General features: G+C 51.3%; 1 protein-coding gene across 18 annotated transcripts in view; it reads right to left on the bottom strand.

The window, feature by feature from the left end:
* Positions 1 to 21,982, bottom strand: part of TMEM268 (transmembrane protein 268) — a 288,999-nt gene extending 267,017 nt beyond the window's left edge. For 7 of the 18 annotated variants that reach the window (XM_078061674.1, XM_078061673.1, XM_036121891.2 and 4 more), the window contains exons 1-8: positions 21,772 to 21,980; positions 16,540 to 16,727; positions 11,706 to 11,815; positions 9,232 to 9,339; positions 7,933 to 8,082; positions 4,354 to 4,464; positions 3,049 to 3,129; positions 1,967 to 2,152 (exon numbers count right to left, since the gene is read on the bottom strand). In XM_078061674.1, coding sequence (XP_077917800.1) covers positions 1,967 to 2,152; positions 3,049 to 3,129; positions 4,354 to 4,464; positions 7,933 to 8,082; positions 9,232 to 9,339; positions 11,706 to 11,815; positions 16,540 to 16,727; positions 21,772 to 21,854 — 1,017 coding nt within the window. In that variant the 5' untranslated portion in view covers positions 21,855 to 21,980. Of the gene's footprint in view, positions 1 to 1,966; positions 2,153 to 3,048; positions 3,130 to 4,353; positions 4,465 to 7,932; positions 8,083 to 9,231; positions 9,340 to 11,705; positions 11,816 to 16,539; positions 16,728 to 21,057; positions 21,156 to 21,771 lie in introns of those variants that run through there. The other 11 variants (XR_013443815.1, XM_078061671.1, XM_078061669.1 and 8 more) reach the window with 4 other exon arrangements.
* Positions 21,983 to 27,588: the final 5,606 nt, after the last annotated feature.

Raw genomic sequence — 27,588 nt, 5'->3', positions numbered from 1 at the left:
ACATCAGGCTGCTCACATCAGGGGAGTCAGTGATTGAGAACAGGCTTCCGAATCAAAGGGCCTGAGTGGGCATTTCTGCCGGGCACCCTATGACGGACCCTGACAAGTCACTTCCCCTTGCTGAGCCCTTTTCTTCGACAGTAAAAGAGAGAACATCACAGCACCTATCTGGTCTAGCTGGAGGGAGGATTAAAGGAACTAATCGACAGAAAGTCCCCCACCTCGTGCTCAGTGTCACCAACATCACCATCATTATCATTATTCTAGAAAGCAGAAACTCCACCTAGCTCTGTAGGGTTGGTGCTTCCTTTGAGTCACCCTTGGTGCTAGAAAAATACTGAAAACCTCAAGTAGTCTACTACTCCCTAACTCAGATTTATCTCCTGGCCAATCTACTCTAAAATTAAGAGCGCAAGAAGGAAAGAACTATGGCAAGAAAATTGTACTTAGAATTTGCAGGGCTGGCTTCTGCCCCTGGCTTGGCGACCTTCTCCCTTGCTCTCTGACCTTCGGCAGGTTAGCTGACCTCTTGGAAGCTTTTTTCACCCAACCAGGAAGAAGGAAAAACACTCCATACCCAGGAGGGTACGCTGAAGGATTTTACGTATGGTAAGAAATCTGTTACAATGTAAGAGATGATTATAACTACTTCTCTGTCTTTCAGAGGTGCTGGTTTCCTTTTAAAATATGATAGTCTGGCCCATGCTGAGACTCGGGCACTGATTATATTTTCCCTACCTAAGTTATAGAGGGCAACTACTTTAAAAACATGTGCACACACACTTGATATTCATGACAGGGTATTGTATTACCACTGGTTTGAATGAATTTGAAAAAATAATTTTAAAAACCCATCGGATTTAATAGGCTATGTCATATAAACCCAGGCATGCCACAATAAAGTACATGACCTGATCAATCTTTTCTAGTTCTCTAAAAAAAAAAAAAACCGGTAGTGGGGGCACCTGCGTGACTCAGTCAGGTAAGCGGTTGCCTTCAGCTCAGGTCATGATCTCAGGGTCCTGAGATCGAGCCCCGAATCAGGCTCCTTGCTCAGTGGGGAGTCTGCTTGTCCCTCTCCCTTTGCCCCTCCCTGCTGCTTGTGCCCTCTCTCTCGCTCTCTCAAATAAATTAGATCTTTTTTAAAAAATAAAACAAATTAAATTTAAATTTAAAAAGTCGGTGGGATTCAAGTGAAGAGATTAATCTATTTATCATTTTCTCTTTTGATGAGTCCCATTTGTCGGATCCCCTACTCCTCACCGAGGCAAAAGGGAAAGTCCGGGCTGGTTTGGGCCTTTAATCCCCAAACCTGTTGGCTGAAAAGAAAATGCAGGTGCCTCCCTGCATCACAGAATGCCTGAAGTCACCCCCTGGTGCTTGTCTCCCAGACAGTGAGTCTTGTCCTCACGGAAGATACAAGCTGAAAACCACATTACCAGATATCTGGTCTACCAGCACTTGGCCATACCCAACAGAGAGCTTGAGTGGCAGGACCTGACAGAACTCTGGGGCTGGGGGCACTGGAATTCAACAGAAATGCATATAAGAAAAAGCATATATATCCGACTGCAATTTAAGTAGATGGATGGATAGATGACAGACTGATTGCAAAATAGATTTTAAAAATGACCCAAATATTCATGATCACGTTTATGGCTATGTAGGCCACGACCCATCAACATGCAACTAGATATCCCATGGAACTACCAAAAAAGAATATCCCAAGATATTTAAAGATGGGGGAAAAAACCAGAAAGTAGAAAATGATTCCTATAAACTATTTTTTAAAGTGCTAGAGTAAGGAAAAAAAATAATTAAAAACTAGTAGGCTAGAAGATTTGCACAGCGTCTACCAACTCCATGAAGTCATGTTCCCTGGGATTTATAACTTGAGGCCCCACGTGGACTCCACACAAATGTCCTGGGAGGAAAGGTGGCCCTGAACAGCCCAGGTGCCCCTTACCTCTGGCTCAGCCTCAGGAACAAGCTGGCGAAGTTCAGTCTGCATGAGTGGCCTCTCCTCGGGATGAGGGCTGCCGGGCAGGAGAGGAGCTTCCTCCAACAGGTTCTCAGGCCCCTCCTCTGTCTCGGGGCTCACCCCGGTTTCCATGACAACACACAGCTGGCTCAATCTGCTTCGCAGCAAGGACTGCAAAAGAAAGAGAGAGGAGACGTGGATGGTGTCCCAAGTTGGGTGGTATGTCAGAGGCTGAGTCACTCCCGGCGCTGTAGACTCACAAAGGACTGATGGATCCATCTACAGACTCAGATGCTTACCTCAGGAGAATCTGGGGAACTCAGCCACATTCGAGAGGTCAGATAATTGCCTACAAAATTCCCTACAGTCTCTAAGAGCTTCCAAAACACCTTTCCTTCCACGTTTTCATTTGCTCTTCAAAGCGGCCTGGGTCATGGGTATCTTAATATATACCTTGCAGGTGAGCAAAGCAGAGCTCAAAGGCCTTGCCCAAAGCCATACAGGGATGAATGGGCTGGGATTGGGCTAAACCACAATCCTGACCTCAAGACCCATGACAGCACTTACAGGGCCCAGGGAAAGGCTGATCCCAAGGAAGGAGCCCAGGGCTCGGAGACAGGAGGGTTGTGCTCCAAACCTGGCATCACCAACCGGCCCCGTGGCTGCCTTTGGGGGGCCACCGGACTTCCCAGAGGCTCAGTGTCCTTGTGTATGGGATCAGAGCAAGAGTACCCTGATCACAAATGGAAGGAAGGCATTTCAAAGCAGTGAAAGTTGTCTAAATACCCTACTTCCCTCTGCCAGAATCATATTACTACTATTAATTGTTAATATAATTGTTATGTTATCAGGAAATGTGGAAAAGGCAATTAGTTGAAAAGGACACTAACTGAAATCTTATTCAGAAGTAACAATTCCCTAGGCAGAAACAACCACTGATTCCAGGTAGGCATTCTTCCTTCCAAGTAACGTTTCCTTAGACATTTTTCCAACCTTAAGGAAATGCAATCTGTACAATTTGGCCTTCTGGTTTATTTTTGTTTGTTTTTTCGCTCATGGTATCTTACCTCTTGGCTCATCTTCATCTCTCGAATGTGGTCACACAAAAACTGCACACAGTCCTCCAGGTCGAAGTAGACAAACCAGAGCTGGGGAGAGAAGCCATGACGGCGGATGCTCAAAGCCAGCCCGACATTGAACTCTCCGTCGCTGACACTACCTTCCACCTCCTGCCTCCTCCTTGCCGGAGGTCTGCCCTTCTGGGGATGAGCAAATTTATGCCCGGTCTCTGGTGGGACCGTGCCTCTCTGCTCTCTCCCAGAGTCCTCATACATAGCAGAGAGTCCTTTGTACAGATGGGAGAAAAATGGCTTTGCGTGCACATTTGGAAAATGTCCAACCCTGTTCAAAATGGCCTCAGCTCCATTTGCTCCAAGTCACTGAGCATTCCAAACCATCCTGGACATCATGTATCCATCTGGGGCTACCACCTTCATCCTCAGGGGCTGGGGTGCCCTGCTGTCTGGAGCCCCACAGGCAGATGAGTGAAACCCTCCAGTCATTCACCACCACTGCCCAAGGCCAGGCGGGAGGAGATCCAACTTGGGTGCTCTGGGAGAAGGGGAACCGGGTAAATGTTCACCCCACCTTTACCTCCCCTTCCTCCTCAACCTCAACAGTCCCCAGAAGGTCAGGTGAAATGCAGCCAGGCCGACACCCTCCACGTACACTCATTACATCTGGTTGGGTCCACACCTGCCTCACATCACAACTGAAGTTCTGTGAGAAACTGGTGGCCCAGACCTCACGCCTCCAGCGACCGACCACTTCCTCTGGATCCCAGACCGCCCTCCTCCCAGTGACTGACCCATGAGACCCAGGGTAGCAACCCTCTTGCCGACTAGTCTCTCCCATTGTCTCCCTGACCCCCTGTGTGACCTCAGACTTGTCACTTAAGATCTCCCCGGTGCACTTGGAACAAAGAAAATGACCGAGCCAGGTGGACAAAGCCTCAGGGTCTGATGTGCTGCTCCAGGAACCTTGCGTGGGCCCCTGAGTGCCCATCTAAGGGTCTGGCACAGAGGAGGCCCCCTCTGTTTGCTGAATAAATGCTGAATGAGGAGCGTGGCTTAGACGGTCTCCGAGCTCCCTTCCAGCCCTGCCCCGTGCAGCTTCCAGGCTGCGGGTCACCACCCAGAGATGGGTCTCCGGGAAGAAGCGCTGGAGCAGGGAGAAAGGGAAGGGCTGCCCATGCTTGTCTCATTAGCAGACTCCAAGACACCATGCAGACCGGGGGATGCTGGGGCCCCCTCTCCCCATCAACCCAGCCATAATGCAGGCACCCAAGCCGAGGTCACTCCCAGACACAGTACCTGAATCACGCTCTGACAGCCTTCCACCGTGTCCGTGACCCCCAGCAGCACCCGGTGTCTCAGGAGGGCTCCGTTGGCAGCTGCCAGCCTAAGGTCTGTGTTGCTGTTGGCCTGTAAGACAAACACCAGGCTCGCGGCCAGATCGCCACGCTGCCGGGGAGCTCCTGGGCCCTGAGCAACACCCACACACTGTCCCGCCTCCAGACGCCATGGGGCAATCCTGGCCTTTGAGACATATCCATCGCCCCCACCCCTAAAATGGGATTGCGGGGTTTGGAGGACAATAAATTCAACAGTGTCAGACAGCCCTGGGTTGAAGCCCAGCCCTGCCACCTCCTAGCTGTGTGGCCCTGGACAAGTTACGCTCCTTCCCCGAGTCTTGCTCTCTTCAGTTGTAGAATAAGGAGAAAGAGTGTCAGCGTGTCCCCGCCTCCTAGGAACGTGGTGAGCTTGAACGTGACTATGTGTGTGCTCTTAACCAGTGCCCAGAAACAGCCTGGTGTGCTGACGGAGATATCTGCAGGAGGAGGGAGGGGGTGGACAGCTTTGAGAGCTGCTTACTGTGTAAATAAAGCACCTACTTTCCAAAGCCCCAAGCACAGTGCCTGGCCCTCGGAAGGAGATTCTGGGAATCCATCTCCCTTCTTTCCTACCCAAACCAACCAGAGACCATGGATCTAGTTGACTAAGTAGATGCTAACTAAGCAGGCCAGGGAGGGGAGGAGGGAGGAGGAGGAGGAGGAGGAGGAAGGGTGTCAGGACCCAAAGTGCTGGTTTGGGGTAGAGACCCCATAAGGATTTAGAGACGCAACTAGATGACAACCCCATCAAGGACAATCAAGGTCCCCAGGAGGGCAGGACTCCTGCAGGGAGCTTTTGAGAATGCAAGAAGGCCCTGTGGTTGTCACAGGGATGGGACGGGCAATGTTGGCACTTAGGGACAGGGACCAGGGATGCCTTCCGCTGAAGGCCGTGTCCCCTGAGAGACAATCCCGCACTCGGAAGAGCAGTCTCCTGCCCTACCCAGACTCCACGTTCCCCACCGGGCGTGAACACAGGTGAAAAATCTACTCTCGGTTCTGAGCGGCCAACCCAAGTCCATTTGACATGGAAACCTAAAGTGTTTTTTTATTTTTTAAATGGGTCTAAAATATAGTGAATTTTCCAGGGATGCCACAAATATGAAAACCTGGGGTGAGTACATTTTGTTTAGCCTGGAGCCTTAGCAAGGGCTGCACACCCTTTCCGAAACCTGCCCTTGGGGAGTTCAGACCCAGGCTCTGCCTCTCACCGCCTGATAACCTTGGCCAAATTACCCCCACCTCTCCGTCTCCATCTCATCTCTGAAAAACACCCTCATCCTATGAAATGAGCCAACCCGCGTAGAACACCTAGAAGAACGAACACACAATGCCCGTCAGCTCATGACATCAGTTCGATGGATACTGAGTCAAAAATATCTTTTTCCCCTGTATCTTGTTGGCCACAAACGAATATTTTTAGGAACTTCCCACATGCTTTAGCAACATGCTTTTACTCCGTCTGTGATACAAGGCAGGGTCTCGCACGCCTTCACACACCTTCCAATCCTGAGGAGGGCTAATAACGCCCCGAACAAGGGGAAAACTAGGCAGTGCGTGCAAAATGCTCAGGCTCTCAAGGATGCTACGGTCCAAGTAGGACAGGAGGAGGGACAATGGTGGTCAGGAAGGGAGCGCTGCAAGGTTCAAGTGATGAGGGATCCAAGCAGGAAGAAATCCTTGAGCTGAGGCAAGACCCCAGGAGCCTGTGTGACCACAGACTGGTTACTTAACCTCTCTGAGCTGTGGCATCCCCACTGGCAAACAGAGTCAATAATCCTAACAGTTCATACTTATTGAGCATTTACATTACACCAGGTACTATTATAAGTACTTTGCACGTATTAAGTCATTTAATTCTCCCAATAATCTTATGAGGGTGCTACAACTTTTTTTTTTAAATGTAAGCCCTATGCCCAAAGTGGGGCTTGAACTCACAACCATGAGATCAAGAGTCGCACGCTCTACCGACTGAGCCAGTCAGGCGCCCTGTGGGAGCTACGATTACTATCCCATTTTACAGACGAGGAAACTGAGGCCCTGAGGGGTGAAGTAACACCTTACCCCAGCTTGCAGAGCTAGCCAACGGCAGAGGTATTCTGCCTCCTTGTCTGGTTGGTGGCCACAGGCGGCAGGTGCCAAAGGCACATAGTAGGTGCTCATTAAATGGTGGTCATTATTAGGAGTGAAAGAACCTCAGGTTCCCTGAATGAGCAAACACTGATGACAAGAGGGCCTCCTCGTGAGCGTGAAAGGGCCTCCACGTTGCACCTATGAGTAAAGACACAGGGTCTTCTTCATCTCTGTGCCATGACTACCAGCCGAGCAAGGAAGGCAAAGAAGAGGGCGGACGGCCACCATGGGCATTCCCTGAACTGCGTTCCTTACATCTGCATCCTTGAAGGCCCTGACAGGTGCCAGGTATTTCCCTTGCTCTTGCTAAGGCAGGATACTTTGCTTTTTCCCCTCGCCAAGAGAAGTTTCTCGCTGCAGGGGCAGCCAGTTTATTTTTTATATGCCAAGCACAAGAGCCATGAAAGCTTCCACGGAGCCCAAGGGCAGCATCATTTCGTCAGCCTTGTCACAAAGCCCAACAAAGATCTTTTCAGGATGATTAAGTCATAAAGTTCCTAGCTGTCCCTGTGAGCATAGGAACTAAACGGAATTCATACCCCAAACTCCGACCACATTTCCCAGCATCCCTCTCCTCCCGAGTCAGGCAAGAACGGATCTCCGAGTCCAAGTCTGTGCCAGGAAATTAAGGTGGTAGGTAGAATTAACGTTGCTAATTAGCTGACCTTAAAAAAAGGGAGTTTGTCCCAGATAATCCTGACAGCTCAAAGTAATCACAAGAGGCCTCAAAAGTGGAAGAAGGAGCCAAAAGACTCAGAGTCAAAGATGTGGGAAGAACTAGACCTGCCATTTTTGGCTTTGAAGACGGACAAAGGAGTCATTAGCCAGAGACTGGAGGGGTTACTCCAGGAGGTGGAAGAGGCAGGAAATACATTCTCCCCTAGAGATTCCAGAAAGGACGCAGCCCTGAAGTACAGAACTCTAAGATAATACATTGCATTGTTTTAAGCCACTATGTTTCTGGTCACCGGGGACGGCAGCCATCTGCAGACCGCCAATGCAGTAGGATATTGACTGAGAACAAGGCCTGGGATCTGAGTGCCCTGGCCTTGAATCCCAGCTCGGCCCTTCTTAGCGTGAAAGGGCTCAGTAAACCCAACATGCCCTCCTCTCCCCGTCCCAGACTCTCTCGAAACACAGCTTGCTTCCAGAAAAACAACCGCCAGGGATTAGACAAAGAAAACAGAGAGGAATTAATCACACATGTGATTTCATTTCTTTTAGTCACTGGGCCCAAGGGCCCACATGAATTTTCATGGTCGGAGAAATTCCCTGAGGCAGGGAAAAGAGAAAGATCGGAATTGGGATTCTCGCACCAGCGCGCCCTTTCTGGAGAGAGCATGGCTGGGGTCTCCGGACAACTCACCTTCCTCTGGTGTCTCTCGAAGATGAGCACAAGGGTCAGGGTCAGGCTCATGGCGGCCAGGGTCACGAGCAGCACACCCACCCAGTGGTTCCCCAGGGCAAACATCTGGCTGGTGGAGTAGATGTTGGCCCAGACCACCACATAGAAAACCTGCGAGAAACCGGAGAAAGAGCACGATCAGGAATACCGGTGCTTGAACGAAGCCGCTCCATTCAAAGGTAGACACGCTTCGGACACATCCGACGCCCTCCTTGGAGACCAAGAGCTCACAGGGCCGGGAAGGGATGATCGGGGTCTGTGAGGAGGAGCCCTTGTTCCTTGTCCACAAGCAACAGTAGAGGAAAGGGGTCAGGAGAGCTCCTCTGAATCCTTGCTTACCCTGACTTGAAATAAAGCAGAAGAAGGGCAGGGGGTCCCGGGAGTGAGAGAAATTTGAGTCAGAAACCCACACTGATCCTTCAACAGCTATGTGTGGCCTTGGACAAGTTATTAACAATGCTCTGAGCCTCAATTTCCTCATCTGTGAAATGGGGATAATACCTGCTTCACAGGTTGTTATAAGGGTTAATCAGGGTTAATGTGTGTAACAGCCTAGCACTTGTGAGAGAATTACCAAATGCCAGGAGCCATTCCTTTGCCTTCCCTAGCAGCAGACATGGGAGTAAAGAGTGCTATTGGGCCATGTGTACGTACAGAGAAGTGGCAGATCAGAGTGGTTAAGAGCACAGATGCTGAAACCAGATTGCCTGGGTTCAAATACTGGCTCTGCTATTTGTACCTATGTACGTATGTGTATGTGTCTGTATGTATATACATAGGTGGATATGGATGTTCATATGTATGTGTCTTCATGTGTGTGTGTATATATATGTATATATATATGCACATACACATAGATGTTTATACACACTCATGTAGGTATGATCAGACCTGAAATGGACCTATCTGTTGAACAGATGGGGGAACCAAGTCCCAGGAAGAAGACAAGTCTTAACCAAAGCCAGACATTGAGTCCAAAGTCACAATGATGGGTCCTCAGATTTCCAAACCCAAGCTCTGTCCTTAGTAAGTAAATTCGGCCTCTCATCCTTTACATGGGGATCTGGTTACGACTCTCTCCCATTGATTTCCTCACACCACATCCAGGTCCGTGTGTACTGCTCAATCCCAGGCAGCTGGACCACCAGCCCCAAACCCCTTACCCACACTGACAGGCTCGGGAACACAAGGCCAAATTCAGCCGCGCCACAGGGGGCCGCAGCAGGGTTAGGGTTAGCGCGGCCCCCCCTCCCTCCTTACCACAGCAAAGGCCAGCCGCATGGGCCTGGAGTTGTAGATGATGTATCTTCTCACTTGGGGCTCCAAGAGGGCGCTTTCGGCCAAGCTCCTGTACTGGTCGGCAGGGACCTGCTTGGCCGTGCAAGGGAAAGAGACCAATCAGCCATGGGGAACCACTCCCACCTCCTTCCTGCACGCAAGCAAGTCATTTCCAGTTCATGTGACTATCAGGTGGAAGGGGGATCAGGCACCATCCAGGCTGCCCCGGAAGGCAGAATGAAGAGCTCAGAGCACTCAGACTGGGGATCACAGGATGCAGCCCTCAGCTCAGGGAAGGCTGGGCACCATGCGGGAGGTGGGACAACTTGAGATCCAGGAGGACAGCCCTGGGGGGGGGATCCTACAGCCCCAGGCTCAGGGCCTCACGGCAGACCCATGATAGCCTAACGGTTAAGACTCAGGCCCTAGACCCCACCTCCTAAGACTATCATATTGGGCGTTAGGATTTCAATATATGAATGGGGAGGGGGAAAGCACAAACATTAAGACCATAGCAGCAACCATTGTTTATTGAGTACTGGTTATATGTTTGACACTTATTATGTTCAATTATAAACTTTAAGCAACATAAAAAAAAAAAAAAAAAAAAAAGACTCAGGCCCTAGAGTCAGGAGCCTGGGTCCGAACCTTGGCCCGTCTATTCATGGGCCATGTGACCTGGAGCAAGGAACCCCACTTCTCTGAGCCTTAGGCTCCTCCTCTGCAAAACGAGGACCATAAGTATACCTCCCTTGTAGGGGTGGCTTGCATATTAATTACCGTACCACATATACAATTCTAACACGTATATTATAAAATAAGTGTACGTATAACATGTACATACATATGGACATTTGGGGGGGACCTTTGTTCCGCCTACTCCAGTGGTTATGTGTTACTTTGACAGATGTGTGTATACAGCTCAAGGTACTGAATACTGGCACCTTCCTGCCCCCCCAGCCCCAGAAAAAATGGCATAGCACATAAAAGCCCTACAAGAGTGGACTGCTTAGGAAAATAGAACTTAGGGGCGCCTGGGTGGCTCAGTCCATTAAGTGTCTGCCTTCGGGGCTCAGGTCATGATCCCGGAGTCCTGGGATCGAGCCCCACATCAGGCTCCCTCCCAGCAGCGGGGAGTCTGCTTCTCCCTCTCCCTCTGTCTCCTGCTCTGCCTCCTCGTGCTCTATCAAATAAATAAATAAAATCTTTAAAAAAAAAAAATAGAATTTAACCATTAAAGAGGATATTTAGGAATATGGTAGAATATTATGTAAATTGTTCCCTGGTTAGGGAAATCCCATCTGCAGACAATAGTTTAAGAAAAATGTTCTTTTGGACAAAGGCTGAAGATAAACTGGATGATAAACCAGCCACTGTTGCTGGTGTGGGCTTAGTACCGTCAATTTGCGAAGTTTCCCTTTGAATGATAAGATGTTGATTGAAACAGGAACGCAATTCCGTTCGAAAGAAGTAAACTCTAAAATCAGGGTAAAATTAGCTCTGTGTCTTTCCCCTCCATAACTGGTCCTCCCTAGGTGGTGCAGGGGAGGGCCTGGTGACGCTGGGGGCTTTGGGAACAGAGACCACCACACCAATGGCTACTTTGTAACAACAGCAACACCTACAATGTATAGAACATGTACTAAGTGCCAGACAGAGTGCAACTATTTCTCAAGCACTATTTCATTTCTTCTCACAAAAACCCCCCAGGTAATAGGTATGAATATTGCCCTCATTTTATAAAGTATGGAACCGCCGCTCAGAGAGGTTAAGTCACTTGCAGAAAGTCACGCAGGCGGGAAGCAGCAGAGCTGGATCTGCACCCAGACCTACGGGTCTGAGAAGCCTATGCCTCAAATCACTATGCTTGAAAGCACTGCATTACCATCTAACGAATCCAGGCACCTTCCCTTTGAATATACAGTTCCCTCTTCTGAAATGCCCTTCCTCCTGTCTACCCAGCAAACTCCTACTTTTCCTTCAAGACCCCAGATCAAGTATCTGCCCCTCCGTGACACTTTCCTAACCACTGCTCCCCCAGGAGAGTTCATCATTTTCTCCTGTGAATGGCTTCAGCACCTTATATGGTCCGCTACTGCGGTGTTGAGATCCTGCTGTCCTGCCGTACCCGGCGTGAGTCCATCTCCTGCACTGGGCTCTATGAGCAGTACGAGCCCAGGCACTGGGTCCCGGTCACCGCCGTGGTACCTAGCGCCCAGCTCAGCGCCTGGCAAAGGATGGGCGCCCCAAAACACCTATCTGTTAAGTGAAGTAACTGGGAGGAGGGGACACTTCCCATACATCCTCCTTACCTGCCCCACCCCACGGAGCACAGAGTCCGTGTTGAACGAATATTTTGTGAACAACTGGATGAAAGGATAGATGGATGGGCAGACAGGTGGGTGGATGGAAGGAAGGAAAAAATGGCAGAGGGTCTCAATAAAATGAGCACTCACCTGAATGCCCCATGTCTGCAGTTGCTCCTCCACGGCGCCCAGATCGAAGGAGATGGGTGCACAGGTATTGTCGATCCGGAGAACCGTGAGCACCTGGCCATTGCGGAGCTCTGAAAGCAGACCGGAAGCTTCAGCTGGCTGGGTGAGAATTACCATGGATGAGCCCAGAGCCTGCTGGCATCACCTCCTCTGGCCGTGAGACCCTTTCTCATGGCAAAGAGGGACTTCGAATCCCTATGCAAGAAGCACTGAACTTGACAAGAAACCCCTGCGGAGGCAGAACTGGGACCAGAACGTGGAGGAGATCCGGACACAAGGCAAGACCAGAGAAGGAAGAACTTGCCAAGAATGAGAGCCAACAAAGAACTGGAGGAAGCGAGCTCCCCATCACAAAAGAGACTTAAACAGAGACTGAACAACAACTACATGGAAAAGGTGATGTATCAGACATTTGTATAATCACCGCAAAGGAAGCTCACCTACATATTACACTCACAGTGGGCTCAGTCTGACTGGGGTAGGCAGAACAATGAACCCCCAAAGATGTCCTCGCTGTACTCCCCAGAGCCTGCGAATAGGTTACCTTACACAGCAAGGAGAACTAAGGGTATAGATGGAATTAAGGTTGCCAATCAGCTGGCCTGAAATAGGGAGATTCTCCTGGATTGTCTGGGTGGGCCCGATGTAATCACAAGGGTCTTTAAAAATGTCGGGAGCGACGTGATGGGGAAAAGAGAAGCACGGAGCTGGAACGTGGCTGCCTTTGGAAATGGAGGAAGGTTCACAAGCCGAGGAGCGTGTGCGGCCTCTGGAAGCTGGAAAAGGAAACAGACTCTCCCCAGGCTCCTGCAGGAAAGCAGCCTGGCTGACATGCTGACACGGGGCTATAGCTCAGTCCACACTTCGAACCTCCAGAACTAGAAGAAGATGGATTTGTGTTTTGCAAGCCCCTCTGTGGGTGGCAATTTGTTACAGCAGCTACAGAAAACTAATACGCTGATTCTTTTTTTCCTAAAGATTTTATTTATTTGTCAGAGAGAGAGAGCGAGCACAAGCAGGGGGAGCGGCGGGCAGAGGGAGAAGCAGGCTCCCCGCTGAGCAGGGCGTCCGACGCGGGACTAGATCCCAGGACCCTGGGATCATGACCTGAGCCGAAGACAGACACTTAACCAACTGAGCCACCCAGGCACCCCCTAATACACGGATTTACTGGTAACCCCGTCCCCAGGGTATCTGCAACTCACTCAACATTTCAAAAGCACCAACTGAATTAAGTCGAACCTCAACAAACACTCCGCATCAACCCAGCCTGGTCACAACAGCTATCAAAACTCTCCCCACAGGACCACGAGGAGGCCACGGGTGGCGAGGAGGCCAGACCAGTGAGGCCAGCTGGGGTGAAAGCTCTGGACTGAAAGCCCCTCAGGCCCAGGGAGGACCAGCCATGGAATGAAACCGCATCTACCTTCTGATCTGAGTAGAGAGACTCTGGACAGAAGGATCGAGATCTCCTTCCACCAAAGCATGAGGCCCCATGAGCCACAGGTCAGGTCAGCAGGCACAGGGCTGGGGGATGCCGGTGTTCGGCCATGCAAGGCTGGGGAATGGTATGCTGGCACATTTTCTGTGGGCACAGCTCAGAAGATAAAGCAGCACGGAAGAGATCAAACCATCAGTAGGTTATCTGCTGGCCCAAACCTGTCCCCTCAGAGGCTAGCTCTGGGCAATACCGGAGTCTTTAAAGCAAAATGCCTAGTCCTACCTGCCTGGGAATTCCTGGCCCACTCACTCTCTCTACCCCTTCACGCAGCCCCTCTCTGGGCCCTGTCAACTGGGCCAACAGAACATCTCTCAATTCCACGCACCTCTTCGCATGTCCTCCACAAGACTGGGCCAGGCTACTACCTTCACTCTCCGTTGTGACCTTGTGGTGGCCTCCTCATTGGCGTCTCCATACCTACTCCTCCCACCTACAATGCACTCTCCACACAACAGCCAGCATGCAAACTGGAGGACATCGATCCTCTGAGTAAATCTTTCAATAGCTTTTTGGTGCTCTACTGACAAAAACCAACCTCCTTACCACTCTCCCAGCCCTTAGAACCAGCCTCCTGCTAAACTCACCTCGGGCCATTCAGTGCTGTGTCTGGCCACAGCAGCCTCCTTTGTTCTTGGAACATGTGGCGTTCTCTCCCACCCCAGGGCCTTTGCATATGCTGTTCCCTTTCCCTAGAACACTTCCATTGGACTTCACACAGTTAAACCCTACTCATCAAGGGTATCCCAACTCATTAACCACTTCCTCAGGGAGTCTTCCCTGACACTATACCCTTAACAGATCAAATCCTGCTAAACCTACTCAGAACTGTTCTTCTCATCAAGGGTAAGTACATATATTTGCAATTATTTGCTTACATATGTATTTAATTAGTTGATTAAAGCCTATCTTCCGCACCAGACTATGTACTCCCATACTGGTTCTGCTCATCACCAATCCCGAGCTGGGTTCAGTACTTGCATACAGTAGGCACTAAATAAATGTTTGATGTATAAATGAATTGATAGGACAGAACTCTGGTCCCTAACCCCAATAGGGTTCTTTTTTTTATGCCCTGGGGTATCGCCTATGAGCTCAAGTGACAGAGCATTCGACCCCCTGCCAAAAAGAACTTTATTTGCTTTCCTCTTTTTTTTTTTTTTTTAAGGTCTTTGCAAGAGGTGAGGGGTATGGAGGCAAGGTGGCAAGGCAGGGAAAGCACACGCTAGAGAGCTTTAGGATTCGAAGTGTAGCCCAGCCTCTCGCTCACAGAGGAGCCTTGAAGAAGTGACCTGAATCCCTGGCCGGATTCCTCACTTGGAGGGGGATCATATCCGCCACAGAGGACTTTACAGAGAAAAAAGAGGATGAAAATAAAGGCTTGGCACAACATAACTGGCCACTATTGTTGCCAATTTAAAAGCAAGCTTGTCAGGACTCAAAAGTTGCAATAAAGCAATCCACGTGCGTGGATTTAGTCGTATTTGTTCTTACCTTCCTACACCTGCTCCAGGAAGGATTTAAGGTCACTTCATAAAGTAAAACAGGAAAAGATAAAATTAGATTTAAAAATAAGCAAATGAGAGAAGCTGGACAAGAAGAAAATAAAGGCAGAAAGAAGACAGAATCAGGTAAAATAAGACTAGCTTCCAGGTGTTGAGCCCTCACCAGGCACGAGGCAGGGAGCTTGGGCTTCAAGGTCCCAATCGCATTTCAGCCTCTGAGAGCCCTCAGAGATGGATACCATTATCATGGAAAAGGGAACAGAGCCTCTGAAAGGCAAACAGGCCTGCCCAAAGCTACCAGGGGAAATGAAAGTAAGAAAGAGAAGCAGCTGGAGCCAAGGCAGTGCCCAAAAGGCAGGCAGGCAGGCCAGGCGGGGCCACAGATTAGCTCTGCATTTCACGGCACAGAACACAAGACCCACGTGGACCGGGGCACCAGGCCTGCAGAACATCAACTGCTCCCCTAGACTGGCTCTTTGCACCCCGAGGAAAATGCTTTGCTCTAGCAACGCCAAGATTTTTTGAGGTGTCTTTGTTTGCCTTTCAAACCAAGTTCCTGGATTCTTGGCAATAATCTCTCTCATCTGTTCCTTAGAGTGGGAACAGCAAGTCTCCACTTAGAGATACTTTTTTTACAACTAGATAAGAAAAAGAGCTTGAAAAGCTACCAAAGAAGCGGGAACGCACACAAGTGTGTATGCGTGTGTGTGTGTGTGTGTGTGTGTGTGTGGCAGGGAGCAATTTCCTACAAAGGAGCAAGAACTGGCTTGCCAAAAACCAGTGGGGCAATGTCTTCAAAGTTCTAAAGGAAAATTATTTCATCCCATTTTATTCTAATGGTGTGTATGTGTGTGCACGCACGCGTGTGTGTGCATGTGCGCGTGTGTGAGTGTGTAAACTGCTTTCCCAATACCAGTAGTAGTAAAAGAAACCCTTTTAGTTTAGTAATAGTCAAGTTTCAAATCATCTAAGTAACCAGCCACAATTCAAAATGCCTACCCCGAGCCGCCCATTCATTCTGTTCACTCAGTAAGTGTCTACTATGGGCCAAGCCTGTGCTAGGTACTGCAGATGCAGGGATGAACAAGGCAACACAGAGCCCCTGTCCTCATGGAGCTGACATTCTAGTGGGGAAGCTGGACATTCAACACTTTATGACACAGGTCATTATTTAATTACAGACTAGGATAAGTGCTGTGGGGAGAAGCAGGAATATATCAGGGAGTCCTGACTTAGGATTCCCCACGGAAGGGATATCTGAACAGAGCTCTGAAGCAGGACTAGAAATTAATCAGAGGAAAGAAGGCAAGGCAAGAGCATAACAAGCAGAAGAAACAGCAGATGCAAAGGCCCTGAGGCAGGACAGCATGCCAGGAACGGAGAACAGGGGCAGCAGGAACCACTAAGGCAGGCCTTGCAAGCTGGTGATGGAAAGATCTTCACATTAAGTCCCGTGGGAAACACTGAAGCAGAAAGTGACATGGTCTGTTCTGCATTTTTAAAAGCTCTCCCTAAATGCCATATAAATGGAAGAGGCAAGGAGGAGAGATCAGCTAGGAAGATAGGGCGGCAGGGGTCCAAGCAGAAGGTGACAGAGACTTGGCCTACAAGATGGGGATAGAAAGAATGGATAGAAATGACAGACTGGACTGTAAGTGTATCCCAAAATGCCCACCCCTAGCTAAAGGCCCTTCTGTGCCCTCCACGCGCCCCCCTCCTTCCATTGTGCTATGTGAGTCCAGCTCCGCATCCTGGGGAGAGGGGGAGGGGGAAAAAAGAGTCATGACCTTACCTTGCCCCCAGCCCGGAGGACTCCCTCCAGGCAAGGCGCTCCAGCCCGGGGAGGAGGTGGGCAGTGGGCTGGCTGCCCCGCTGGGGCCCATCGGTGGTTCACAGGCCATAGCCGAGCGCCAGCTGGGCTCTACTTCCCCTTCTTGGAGCCGTGATTCATTCTGGAGCAGCCAACGCCGCTTTGCTTGCCTTCAGAAAACAGCACAAGAAAAAACTTCAGGCCTGGGCAGGCTGGGTTCCTTGGCTCCTCCAAGGCCAAAGTCATCCCAAGGCCAGAGAGAGCCACCAAGAGTCCTTCTACTGACGTTGCTCTTTCCAGTCATACTGAGGGGCATTCTCAGGAGTGAAGAAGAAGAAATAAAACCCTCCTCCAGGGGAGAACTGAGAACTTCCCTCTGGTCTTGGGTCTTCTCCAGCTCAGACACATCCAGGCACTCACCGGGAACTCCAGAAGTGAGCAGGCCCTGCTCCCAGGCATCTGGGATTTCTGTTCCCTTACTGACAGCAGCCCAGGAACCCCAGGCAACCAGACGCAGGACCAGTATATCCATCATGGGAAGCCTTGTTTATGCAAAGGATCTCAAATCGCTTCCCAGAAGACATTACAAAATACAAATGAAAAAAAAAAAATCAGGATGGGGGGAAATACAGATTACAGAAAATAAGAGTAATAACAACAACCATGAAGAACAAAAATACCCAGATATTCAGGCAATCAGAGTCCCTAGCAGAGGCAGCAGAAGTCTGCGCTGAAGAACATGAGCTATTACTGTAAACAACACTTCTACTACCTACCCGTTACATAAACCTGGGCAAGTGCTTTAGCCTCCAAGAGATTTAGCTCCCTATCCTCAAACAGTGGTGTCTTCCCCACCAGGCTGCTACAAAAGAATCGGTGGCAGGATCTATATAAAGCACAGACAAGGGCATCTGGAACAAGGGAGGCACCCCACAAATACAGCTCTCACTGTTGTTGTTTCGGGGTTTGGCACAGTTGCCATGCCTGAGCCAACAATTTGGTTTTGAGCTTCCAGGCGGCCAAAGCTAAAAGAGAAATACTGCCGGTGAAGCAGTCACAGGCAGTTCCTGTTATCTATAAGGAGGTAAGAAACAGGACAGTGAGGAAAGCAATGCATCTTCCTGGCACCTAGCTCCACAAGGTCTCGGAAATGCTTTTTCCAAAGCCCTGGGAGCTGGGTCAGTGACAACACAGTGGGCAAGATCATGACCCTAAGACACTTTCGTCCGTAAAGCAGAAATGTCCTTCGTGGGGATTTTCTTGATGCCAAAGCAGAGTCTCCAGCGCCACACTCTCTGGCTGGAGCCTGCACACTCATTCTTTCTGTTATGTGTCCACTTGGGGCCCTGACAAATCACCCATCGCCAAGGAAGACCATGCCTGAGTCCCTGGGATGACACACTGGCCTGGCTACCCATCTTGGTGAAAAGTCCAGTAGAACTGGGTTTTGCTGCCATGGTTCCTGATGCTGGTTGAAAACAAGCGTCCGGTTGGCCCACGTCTGCTTGGTTCCAAGCTGGCCTGGGGGCTGACCGCCATGGCGCAGGTCCCCTAACAAGCCTGACTCCCATACCCCCACCGCCCTCCATTTCTCTCAGTCTTTTAAAAAGGACCGGCTGCATAATCTGTGGGGCCCGGTGCATAATGAAAATGTGGGGGTCCCTTGTTCAAAAATGACGAAGAAATTCAAGATGGTGACAGCAGAGCATTCCACCAGGTGAGGGGGTGGCTTTCTAAGTGGGGAGCCTGTGCGACGGAGCAGGCTGCAGGCACCTGGAGCCAGCTGTGAGGTAAGCTCCAGAAGATCACTTGGGAGCCCCCTCCACCAACCAAGAATATACAAAAATGAGCCGGTGGCTACCAAGTATCACACACCTGCCCTGTAGCCGGCTCTGGGGCCAGAAAGCAACAAAATGTTATGAAAAAGCAAGGACTTGAACACCAGAGAGCCTGGATTCTGAATCCCTGCTCAGCCCCGTCACATGCTCTGTGGCAAGGTACTTCACTCCCTGAGCCTTGCTGTCCTCATCTGTAAAATGGCTTCAGGGAACCCCACCTAGCACAGATGCCCCAGGGACAATGGAAGGAGACACAGGGTTGACATCCAGTACCCTGCTCACCCAACAGGCCTCTTGCCTCAGAAGGAGAGAAAACGGAGAGGCAAAGACGTAAAGAAACCTGCCCACAGTGGGGTGGCTGGAAGCCAGAGGGCCAAGAGGGGAACCCAGGCCATCTGGCTCCAGAGTCCAAGCCCATAATTCCTAGGCCCTGAGCCTCCGGACCCAGGTCTCTGAGCCTGTTCTTTAATCCACCCTAAAAAAAGAAAAGAAAAGAAAAAAAGGGTGGGTCGGGGGAGGCTACCTCTCCCGGGTGCCTGCACAGCAAACTCCTGCTGGTTTCTGACATTCCATCTTCCCCTTCCCCTAGCCTGAGGCCTGCCCACAGCAGGCATTCCCAAATACTGCAGAACATTAACCAGTCAACTGCACCACCCCTTACTTCCTTCCTCGTAGCTTGCACCCCCCTCAAGAGGTATAAAAGCTCAACAACAGCCTGAGGAAGTCGGCCCTGCACTTGACAATCTCAACCATCTCGGAAACCCTTCCCTGCCTCCTCTGTTCACCTCCAGGGCCCGCGAGGCAAATATAATCCTTGGGCCCATTTCCCAGACAAGAAAACTCACTTTTCCCAGACATCCCAGGGATGTTAGAGCTAGCAGCCTGCAGCCCAGAGAAGCTGCACTGGTGTGTCAGAGAGGCCTGTGGGACCCAGGAGCCCACACCCCCTCCTCCAGGCAGGAGGGACCACCCCCAGGCTGGAGCTGCCCAGATATCCTTCCCCCGCGGAAAGTTTCCATTGGTTGCAAAAATCCCACAACTAGTGTCTTTGGGGAGAAATCCCAGCACCCCAGTTGGCCCAATTAGCCTCCTGCAAAGTCTCAATCGGAATTCATTCATTCATCTGAAATAAGGAGTAATGGTTAAAAAGTACCGGTACAGTCCTGCCATTTCCCACCTGTGTCACCTGGAGCAAGTCACTTAACTCTCTCTGCCTCGGTTTCTTTACATGTAAAGGGTGATAATATGGTAACCGAGGCTAAAAGAGTTCACGCACGTACATCACTCAGAGCAGCACCGGGCAAATAGGAATCGCCCAAGGAATACAGCTGTCACTATTTTTACTCCACAAACATTCCCTAAGAACCTTGAAGTGTCAGGCCCTGTGCTTTCTCAACTCAAACACCAAAAATAAAATCTAAAGTCCTTGGTCAGCCCTCCCTGCCTGGGATCCCATCTGGTGGGAAAGATGAACTCAGAGAAAGAGAAAAAAGAGACAATGACCAAACAAGGCAGTCGGAGGGAGCGGGCAGTACCTTGATGTGGGAGAAAGGCTTTGCAAAAGTGGAGGTGAGAGAAGGACTGCCAAGTAGAGAGAGGTACAGACCAGAGGCCAGGATGGGCCCAGCGACGGCCCTCTGCACTCACCCTGCAGCCCCTGGTCCAACCTGGAGGCTGCAGAGGGTGGAAGGGGGATTGGCAACAACAGCCTTGGGCAGATGTGGACCCATCACCTTCCAGTGTGTCCTGAGCCCACCACTGTGCTCAGCCCGCACCAGCCCTAGGGGGACTTGGGAGACAGGGCCGGACACCAGGGTGGAGACGGAGCCAGCAAGTGAACACAGCCCCGAGGCTCCTGCAACTAACTGGTCATCCACTCCCCGGTTTCCTTAGTTTCCTTTGCTGATTCTGCATTTTAACCAGACCTTCCAGTCATGCTTCTTTCTTAATTAGCTGGTGAGCCCCTGAAAAGGAAGATATCCTTAAGCCCCTGAGCAAAGGTCTCCATTTCTGGAGACAGAATGCCCGGTCTCCCCAGGAACCGTGTGCCTCACTGCGATGGACGTGTGAGAGAGAGAGCGAGAAACAGCTTACAGTTTTCACAAATCAGGTTTTGTTTTTGTTAAATTGGAAAGCCCCAACAAAAGGCCAAAAGAGGGCCTGACACTTAAGTTTTAGGGTGGAAAAGCCTTGAAAGACAATAGGTCCTAGCTCTCCATTTTGCAGATGAGGAAATTAAGACCCAGAAATGAAAGTGAACTATCCAAGGTCAAACAGCCAGCCCAGGACGGAGTCCGAGCGATAGAGGGTTCTTTCGGACCGGGATGTCCCACCACACCTGGCCTTGGCCTTGGACAGCTGTCTCACCCCAGTCTCTGCCTTCAAGTCCTGTCCGGGGGCCTGCTGCCCAGAGTCTCCTTCTCCCCGGAAATCCCCGCCCCCGGCCCCGGGCCCCGGACCCCCAGGAGCCACCCGAGAGCCGCTCCCACGCCCGACCCGCGCGGGAACGCGGCCCCAGGCGCACCGAGGGCCCGGCCGCGGCGCCGCCGACCCCAGGCCGGGAGGGGCAGCCCAGGCGGCCGCGCCGCCGCTCCAATCTGGGCTCGCAGCCGCCCGCGCCCGCGCAGCCACCGGGCGCGCGCCCCGAGCCGCGCACACTCACCGCCCGCCGCCGCCGCCGCCGCCGCCGCCGCCCCGGGACGCGGAAGGTCGGGGCCGCCGCAGCCGCTCCGCGCCGCAGCCTCCGGCGCCCGCGCCCCGCCCCGCCCGCCGCGCTCCCGGGTCCCGCCCCCGGCCGGGCCGCCCTGCGCCGTCACCCCACCGGGAGGGGCCGCCCGCCAGGCTCCTGGGGCCCAGCGGGAAACCTGCTCCCTTGCATCAGCCCGGCGCCCTCCGCGCCCGCCGACCACGTGCAAGCCTCTGGGGCCCGCGGGGACCCGGGCCGCCCCTCCCGAGCCTCTGTATCTGGGGTCTCCCGCCCGTCTAAGACGGGCGGGGCACCCAGCGGATGAGGCGGTCTGGGGCGAGAAACTTCTCAGGGGCTTGCTCTTGAATGAAAAATCCTGGGCGCATCACGATGAAGAGCATCTGTTGGAGGATCAGGCTACCTGAGCTCCAAGCTAGTTATCTCGGCTTTTTAGATCATCCCCGGTCAAGCAGTTCCCCTCTCGGTGTCTTCGTTTTCTGGACACAACAATCGTTTCATGGGCCTGTGTAAAGCTCTAATGAGACAGTCTGTATGAAGTGTTCACAACCCCAGACACAGGACAGCTGCTCCCTCCACATCGGCTGCCTCCCCCACCTGTACCACTTGGGACTCAGAGGGGTCCACAGTGAAAAGTGCCCCCCTCCACCCCCGCCCCGGGAAAACACTAACCTTGTGTATTTTTCCATAGAGAGTTCCCTGGCATTCACCTCATGCCAGAACCCTCGGCTCTGCCTCCCTTCTACGGGGCCCATAAACCTCCAAATATTGTAGGAAGGCTCCTTCCTTCCGGGAGGACACCTGCGGGGCCCACCGGCTCCCAGGCCTCGCTAGGATGGTCAGAACCACCGTGCTGCCTCCATGCCGCAGCCTGCGTTTCTGCAAGTGGACTTGCTGAGTCAGAATGGATGCATTTTTAATTGCAACAGATGTTGCCAAATTGCTGGGGGCCTCTGAGGCCACAGGACTTAGTTGGCTGTGGCCCAGCCAGAAGCAGAGGTGAAGTGCTGGGGGGGCGGGGAGCAGTGATTGAGGAGCAGAGCAGCAGATGCTGTCCAGGTGCCCTCATTCCCCAGGCGAGTGAGGATCCAGACAGTAGGTAACTAGAGATGAAGTTCATTCATTTATTCGGCAACAGGGGACACTGGGTGCCTGCGAAGTGCCAGGCATCGTACTGGGCAGCAGTGAACACGATACACAAGATTCCTATTTAGTTTGCCTAATTTCCTAAAACACGATTTGGGGGCGTGGGAGCGAGAGCCCCGTGGGGTATTGGAGCTTTCCTAACTGCTGATGGGACCTTGAAAGGGATCTTTCGACAGGTGTGTGGACCGGTCAGCACCCATCCAAATCCTGCCTCTCCAGCAAGGCCCACCTCCGCCATGAGGCCGGATAGCCCACTCCTGCCTCTTCTGCCAGGCGACCTTGACTCCGCATTCTCACTGCGTGTCACTCCAGCATGAACTTCCGTGTGGACACATCCGTCTCCTTTGCTGGGGAAGCACAGTAGACGTGGGCCTTTGGAACTGGCCGTCCAGGCTCCAGCACTAACTGGCACGTGAACTTGCACTGGTGGGCTCACCCCTCTGAGCTCCGGTTCCCTCCTTTATGGAAGGGAACAATATCTGCTCAACTGAGGGATGGTAAGACTCAGAGGACGCAGTGCATGACGGGAAGTCTTTGGTGGAAGTGAGCTGCATCCTTGGACAGCCAGGCAAAGCTCCTCTTGCATCTCTGAAACTTCAGCACCCGGTAAGTCCTGGCACCAGGGCATGAGGGAGTAGGGGCCCCACACATATAAAGGTGAACTAAATCCAGGAAAACGTGAGTAAAATCTAGTCAAGTTCTCTGGGGAGCAGTCTTCAGTAGCAATATCTTGATGGATTCACAAGGCTCTGTGTGGTGAGTCCCAGCCCATCCCCACCCCAGCCTACCCTGGACTCGTGTTTACCCGCTCTCCCCCAACCCCAAAAAACCCTAAGTTCCAAGAACACAGAGCGCTTCTCAGTTCCTCCTAAGCCCCATGCCCTCTCTCACTTCCAGTTCTCAGCAGTTGCCATTCCTCTCCATGTGGAAAGTAGCCCCAAACCCCATTCCACCTCAACACCTGACTGACGGACCCACTCTCAGGTCTCAGGTGAAAGGGCCCTTCTTCTGGAAACCTGTTCCTGTCCCAGGCCCCGGCGAGACCCCACCCCCCCCAGCCCCCTGCCCTCAGGATCTGCCCCACGCATCTTAAGTAGTGAATGAAGAGCTGTGAATGAAATCATCAGGCCTTCAGCTACAGATAAATCCAAATAACCACAAGCTCCAGCCAAAGCCACCATTACTCAGCAGTTACACCATCTGTCCTGTCGTGTTTGCAAGGGTTACAGACGCGTGTCTGAGGGCTGGCTGCCAACTCTCTGCCAACCTGGATGAAGTGAGGAGGAATGAAGTTCTTCCCAGCCTGGCAGGATCTTCAAGTGTGGCAGCAGATGGGACATGGGGGGCCTCAGAACCGCTAGGTGAGTAAGTGAAAAAACAAAGCACAGGCATTAGATCTTGTTTTTGAAACTGGTCTGCCTGTTCTAGATTCACTGACTTCCTGACTCTTTTAGAAACAGACCACTTAAGACATTGCCACGGCCTGAACAGCTTGAACTACATCACACAGAGATTCAGGTCGGGAAGCCAGACAGACCCAGGTTCAAATCCAGACTGTGCCACTGATTGGCTCTGTGACCTTGGGCAAGTGACTTTATCGATTCGCGCCTCAGTTTCCTAATGTGTAAATGGGAATAATCATACCTACCTCAGAGTGACAGTGGGAAAATTCGATGTGTATATAAAATGCCTGGAATTTTTCCTGATAGAAAACTGATGTTGGGCGCCTGGGTGGCTCAGTTGGTTAAGCGACTGCCTTCGGCTCAGGTCATGATCCTGGAGTCCCGGGATCGAGTCCCGCATCGGGCTCCCTGCTCAGCTGGGGGTCTGCTTCTCCCTCTGACCCTCTTCCCTCTCGTGCTCTCTGTCTCTCATTCTCTCTCTCTCAAATAAATAAATAAAATCTTTAAAAAAAAAAAAAAACTGATGTTAGTAAATGTGAGCTATTTTTAAAATTATTTCCAAAGCACGCCCGACAGAATTTTCCTTGGCTAACGACTCCATTACGTTGATTTGAAATCCTGGATGCCACGATGCGCAGTGAGCTCTTCACTACGAGATCTACACAATATAGGTCAACAGCACATGGGTGCTTAGAACTAAACACACAGCTGTCCTTGTCAGGAGGTGTGCAGGCAATAAGACAAGTCACATGCTGTTGGTCAGGAAACTGGGTCAAAACCAGGAGAAATATTCTGAATTCCTGTCAGGAAGGCCTGGGGTGTCAGGCATCTGTTTCTATGCCGTGCACAGGAAAGCAAGAGCCACGGACGGGTACAAAGAGGGTAAAAGAGAGAGAGAGCTCACATCTGGTCGGGAGAGGGGGGAGCAATCGAAAATACTCAGGCTTTTAACTAGCGAGCTCCACCCTCTGGTCTTTTTTACCTTTGAAAACTGCACAACGGTAGCCAACCCAGTCGTGTTCTTGGAACAACCAGCCTGGCTTCTCCCATAATCTTATCTTCAGCTGCTGCCCCGGGTTCCAGAATGCTGCCACTATTCCCTTTGTAAGTTACTTTCAAGTAGGAGCAGAAGGGCGGCTGTGTGCCCCTGGCCCTCCAAGCCCACCCATCCCCCTCACTCATCCCCTCCAAACACTGAGCTGTGGCCTTGAGCTGACATTTGACCCACCAGCCAGTGTCATTTGAAGTTTTTTAAAAGCCTGGGATGATAGATGTTGACATGATCTGGCAGCTTCCTCTCCCAGAACCACTGGCAAAATCTTTCAGTAAAGACTGTACCTCTCCTGCTCTTCAGAGCAGCCTACACAGGGGAAGGGAAGTGGGAGGGAGCAAAATTGGAACAGCCTGCCTTGTGTGGAAGCTCGTTCGGTAATTTCAGAGCCACTGAAGTGGTAGGAGACCAGTTGACAGGAGAAAAAACACTCTGAAACCTGCCAGACTATCCCTGAAGGAGAGAAAAAATACAAAGGGTGACAGAAGGGGAGCAAGCCAGACTCATCGGAGCAGGTCCTTTTCACCAAGAGGCTTCCATTGACTTCTGGTACCGTCAGTCTTCTGGTGGGGAAGACCGAATGTGCCAAGAATGTTAGCTACAGGCTTTGAAGCTTTAGGAGGCTGGAGGCTGGGTACTCCACCCACCCTAGTCCTCGGAAAAAGCCTGCAGGCAGAGCAGGGAAGGTTTTCCCTTGCAGCCTTCAGGCTGATCTGATTGGACTTGATGCCCACTCTGTCACTTCCTTGCTCTGTGAACTCGAGCATTCTAGAAGCCTCTCTGGGCCTCAGCTTCCCCATGCTTGGAAGTGGGATCACACGCCTAAAGCGCAGAGCCGTTGTAGGTTTACCTAAGTGCCTGGAACATAGGCTCCCTCACTTGAAGCACGCAGATTCCATGTATGGCCTCTAACAAACGGCCTCACCTTTCAGAAACTCAGGGGTTTTTTTCCACCCATAACGTGGGAATGGTACATCTTCAGGGAATCTGTACATATTACACACAAGGTGTGACTTTCTAGAAGCCATTTTATGCCTTCTACCAAGAACTTAAGTAGGTCTGAGCTATGGCACCAAATAGAATGACCAGAGTTTCTGTGCTTGTAATGGGCAATGCTGAGGGCATCCTTCTCTCTAGACAATGGGTTCACATGACACAAAATTGCCCGGAGGAGGGGCGCCTGGCTGGCTGTTTGTAGAGCATGATCTCTTGATCTCAGGGTCGTGATTTCAAGCCCCATGCTGGGCAGGGAGCCTACTTAAAATTTAAAAAAAGAATTGCCCAGAGGAGCAATTGATCTAGGATGTGAGAGATAGAGGGAAAAGGATCACACAGGTGAGAAGCATAAAAGGGGCGAGCCGTCTGCTCGGTGCCGAGTGCAGGCAGTGTTTAGGCACAGATGCTGAGCTAGACCGCCAGTCTCAGGCCCCCGTGGCTCTGCCTCAGAGCCCGCAGAATAAAGTCGCTGTGAGGGTTAGTTAATACCAGTGCAGTTCTCAGAACATCAGCCAGCATGGAGAAAGCTGGTAACAACTGTAGCAGGCATTCTTTACTCACAGAATATCCAAATATCCCTGGGCTCTCCCTTTTTTTTTTTAAAGATCTTATTTCTTTGACAGAGAGAGACACAGCGAGAGAGGGAACACAAGCAGGGGGAGTGGGAGAGGGAGAAGCAGGCTTCCCGCGGAGCAGGGAGCCCGATGCGGGGCTCGATCCCAGGCCCCTGGGATCATGACCTGAGCCGAAGGCAGACACTTAACAACTGAGCCACCCAGGCGCCCCTGGGCTCTCCCTTCTTAGACTCCTTGCAGCTAGGTCGGCTCACGCGACCCATGCTGGCCAATGGGCTGAAAACAAGTGTCACGTCATTTCCGGACTGAAGCGTGTAAGAGCTGGTGCCTGTTTGCCAACTTCTCCTTCCCCTGCCACTGCCATCGTGGAAACCATGTGCTAAGATGGTAGAGCGGCAAAGTGGAAGTAAACTGAGTCACTGACACCGCAGGACAGCTGCCCTGCAGTCACCAAACTTGTATCCAACATGGTAAGAAATAAACCTTTTTATTAAGCCATTAATAAAGGATTTCAGTGTATCCTATCCTGACCAGTAACAGCTAGTATTAGACATGCAAATCAGGGATAATTAAGAGGAGAAAAGGACAAGTTTTGGAAAATTAGGAAACATTTGCTGAGTACCTGGAATGTTCCAGGAATCATGGGTGGTACTTTGTTTTTAAGAATTCTGAGTTGCTATAGGACAGTGGTTCTTAACTGGGGGATGGTCTGGGCCCCCAGGGGACACCTGACAATGGAAGTGTTTTTGGTTGTCACAGCTGAAGGGGTTCTACTGGCACCCAGTGGGTAGAGGCCAGGGACACTGCCGAAGGCCCCTGTAAATGAAGAGCGCAAAAAGAAACCCTCCCGTCGCAGACCCTGTCGTCTGAGAGTAACGACTAGCACGTTTCTTCTATCGTCTGTATATACACATACAGGCATGTGAATATCTTTTTTTATGCTCAATGGGAACAAATCACACACTGTTCTACATATATGTGTATCTTGGAGTTCATTCCATGTCAGAACCAACATCATGGGCCTTCGTCGTCAAAGAACCAAACAGATGCTAGTTTTTCGTGTCAGGCCACAATGGAAGGCCCTCCCCAAGGGAGATTTTAAAACATCTTAGTCCTGGCCCCATTCCCAGAGATGGATTCAACTGGCCTAGCAGGACACAAACACCCATTTTCCCTGAGCACCATCAAGTTTAAAGGCTAGAACTAATCCCCCATCTGTGCTCCAGCTCCTGTGGCCTCCAGACCCCTCAGGGATCTCACTCCACCCAGAAGACAAGACCTTCTCCATCTCGCTCCTTCTATTCCCTTCCCTCCCCAC

Source organism: Halichoerus grypus, chromosome 14, assembly GCF_964656455.1.
Source record: "Halichoerus grypus chromosome 14, mHalGry1.hap1.1, whole genome shotgun sequence".
Classification (NCBI taxonomy): Eukaryota; Metazoa; Chordata; class Mammalia; order Carnivora; family Phocidae; genus Halichoerus; species Halichoerus grypus.
Note: the sequence above shows the minus strand (reverse complement) of the source record. Positions and strands in the feature narration are given on the sequence as shown.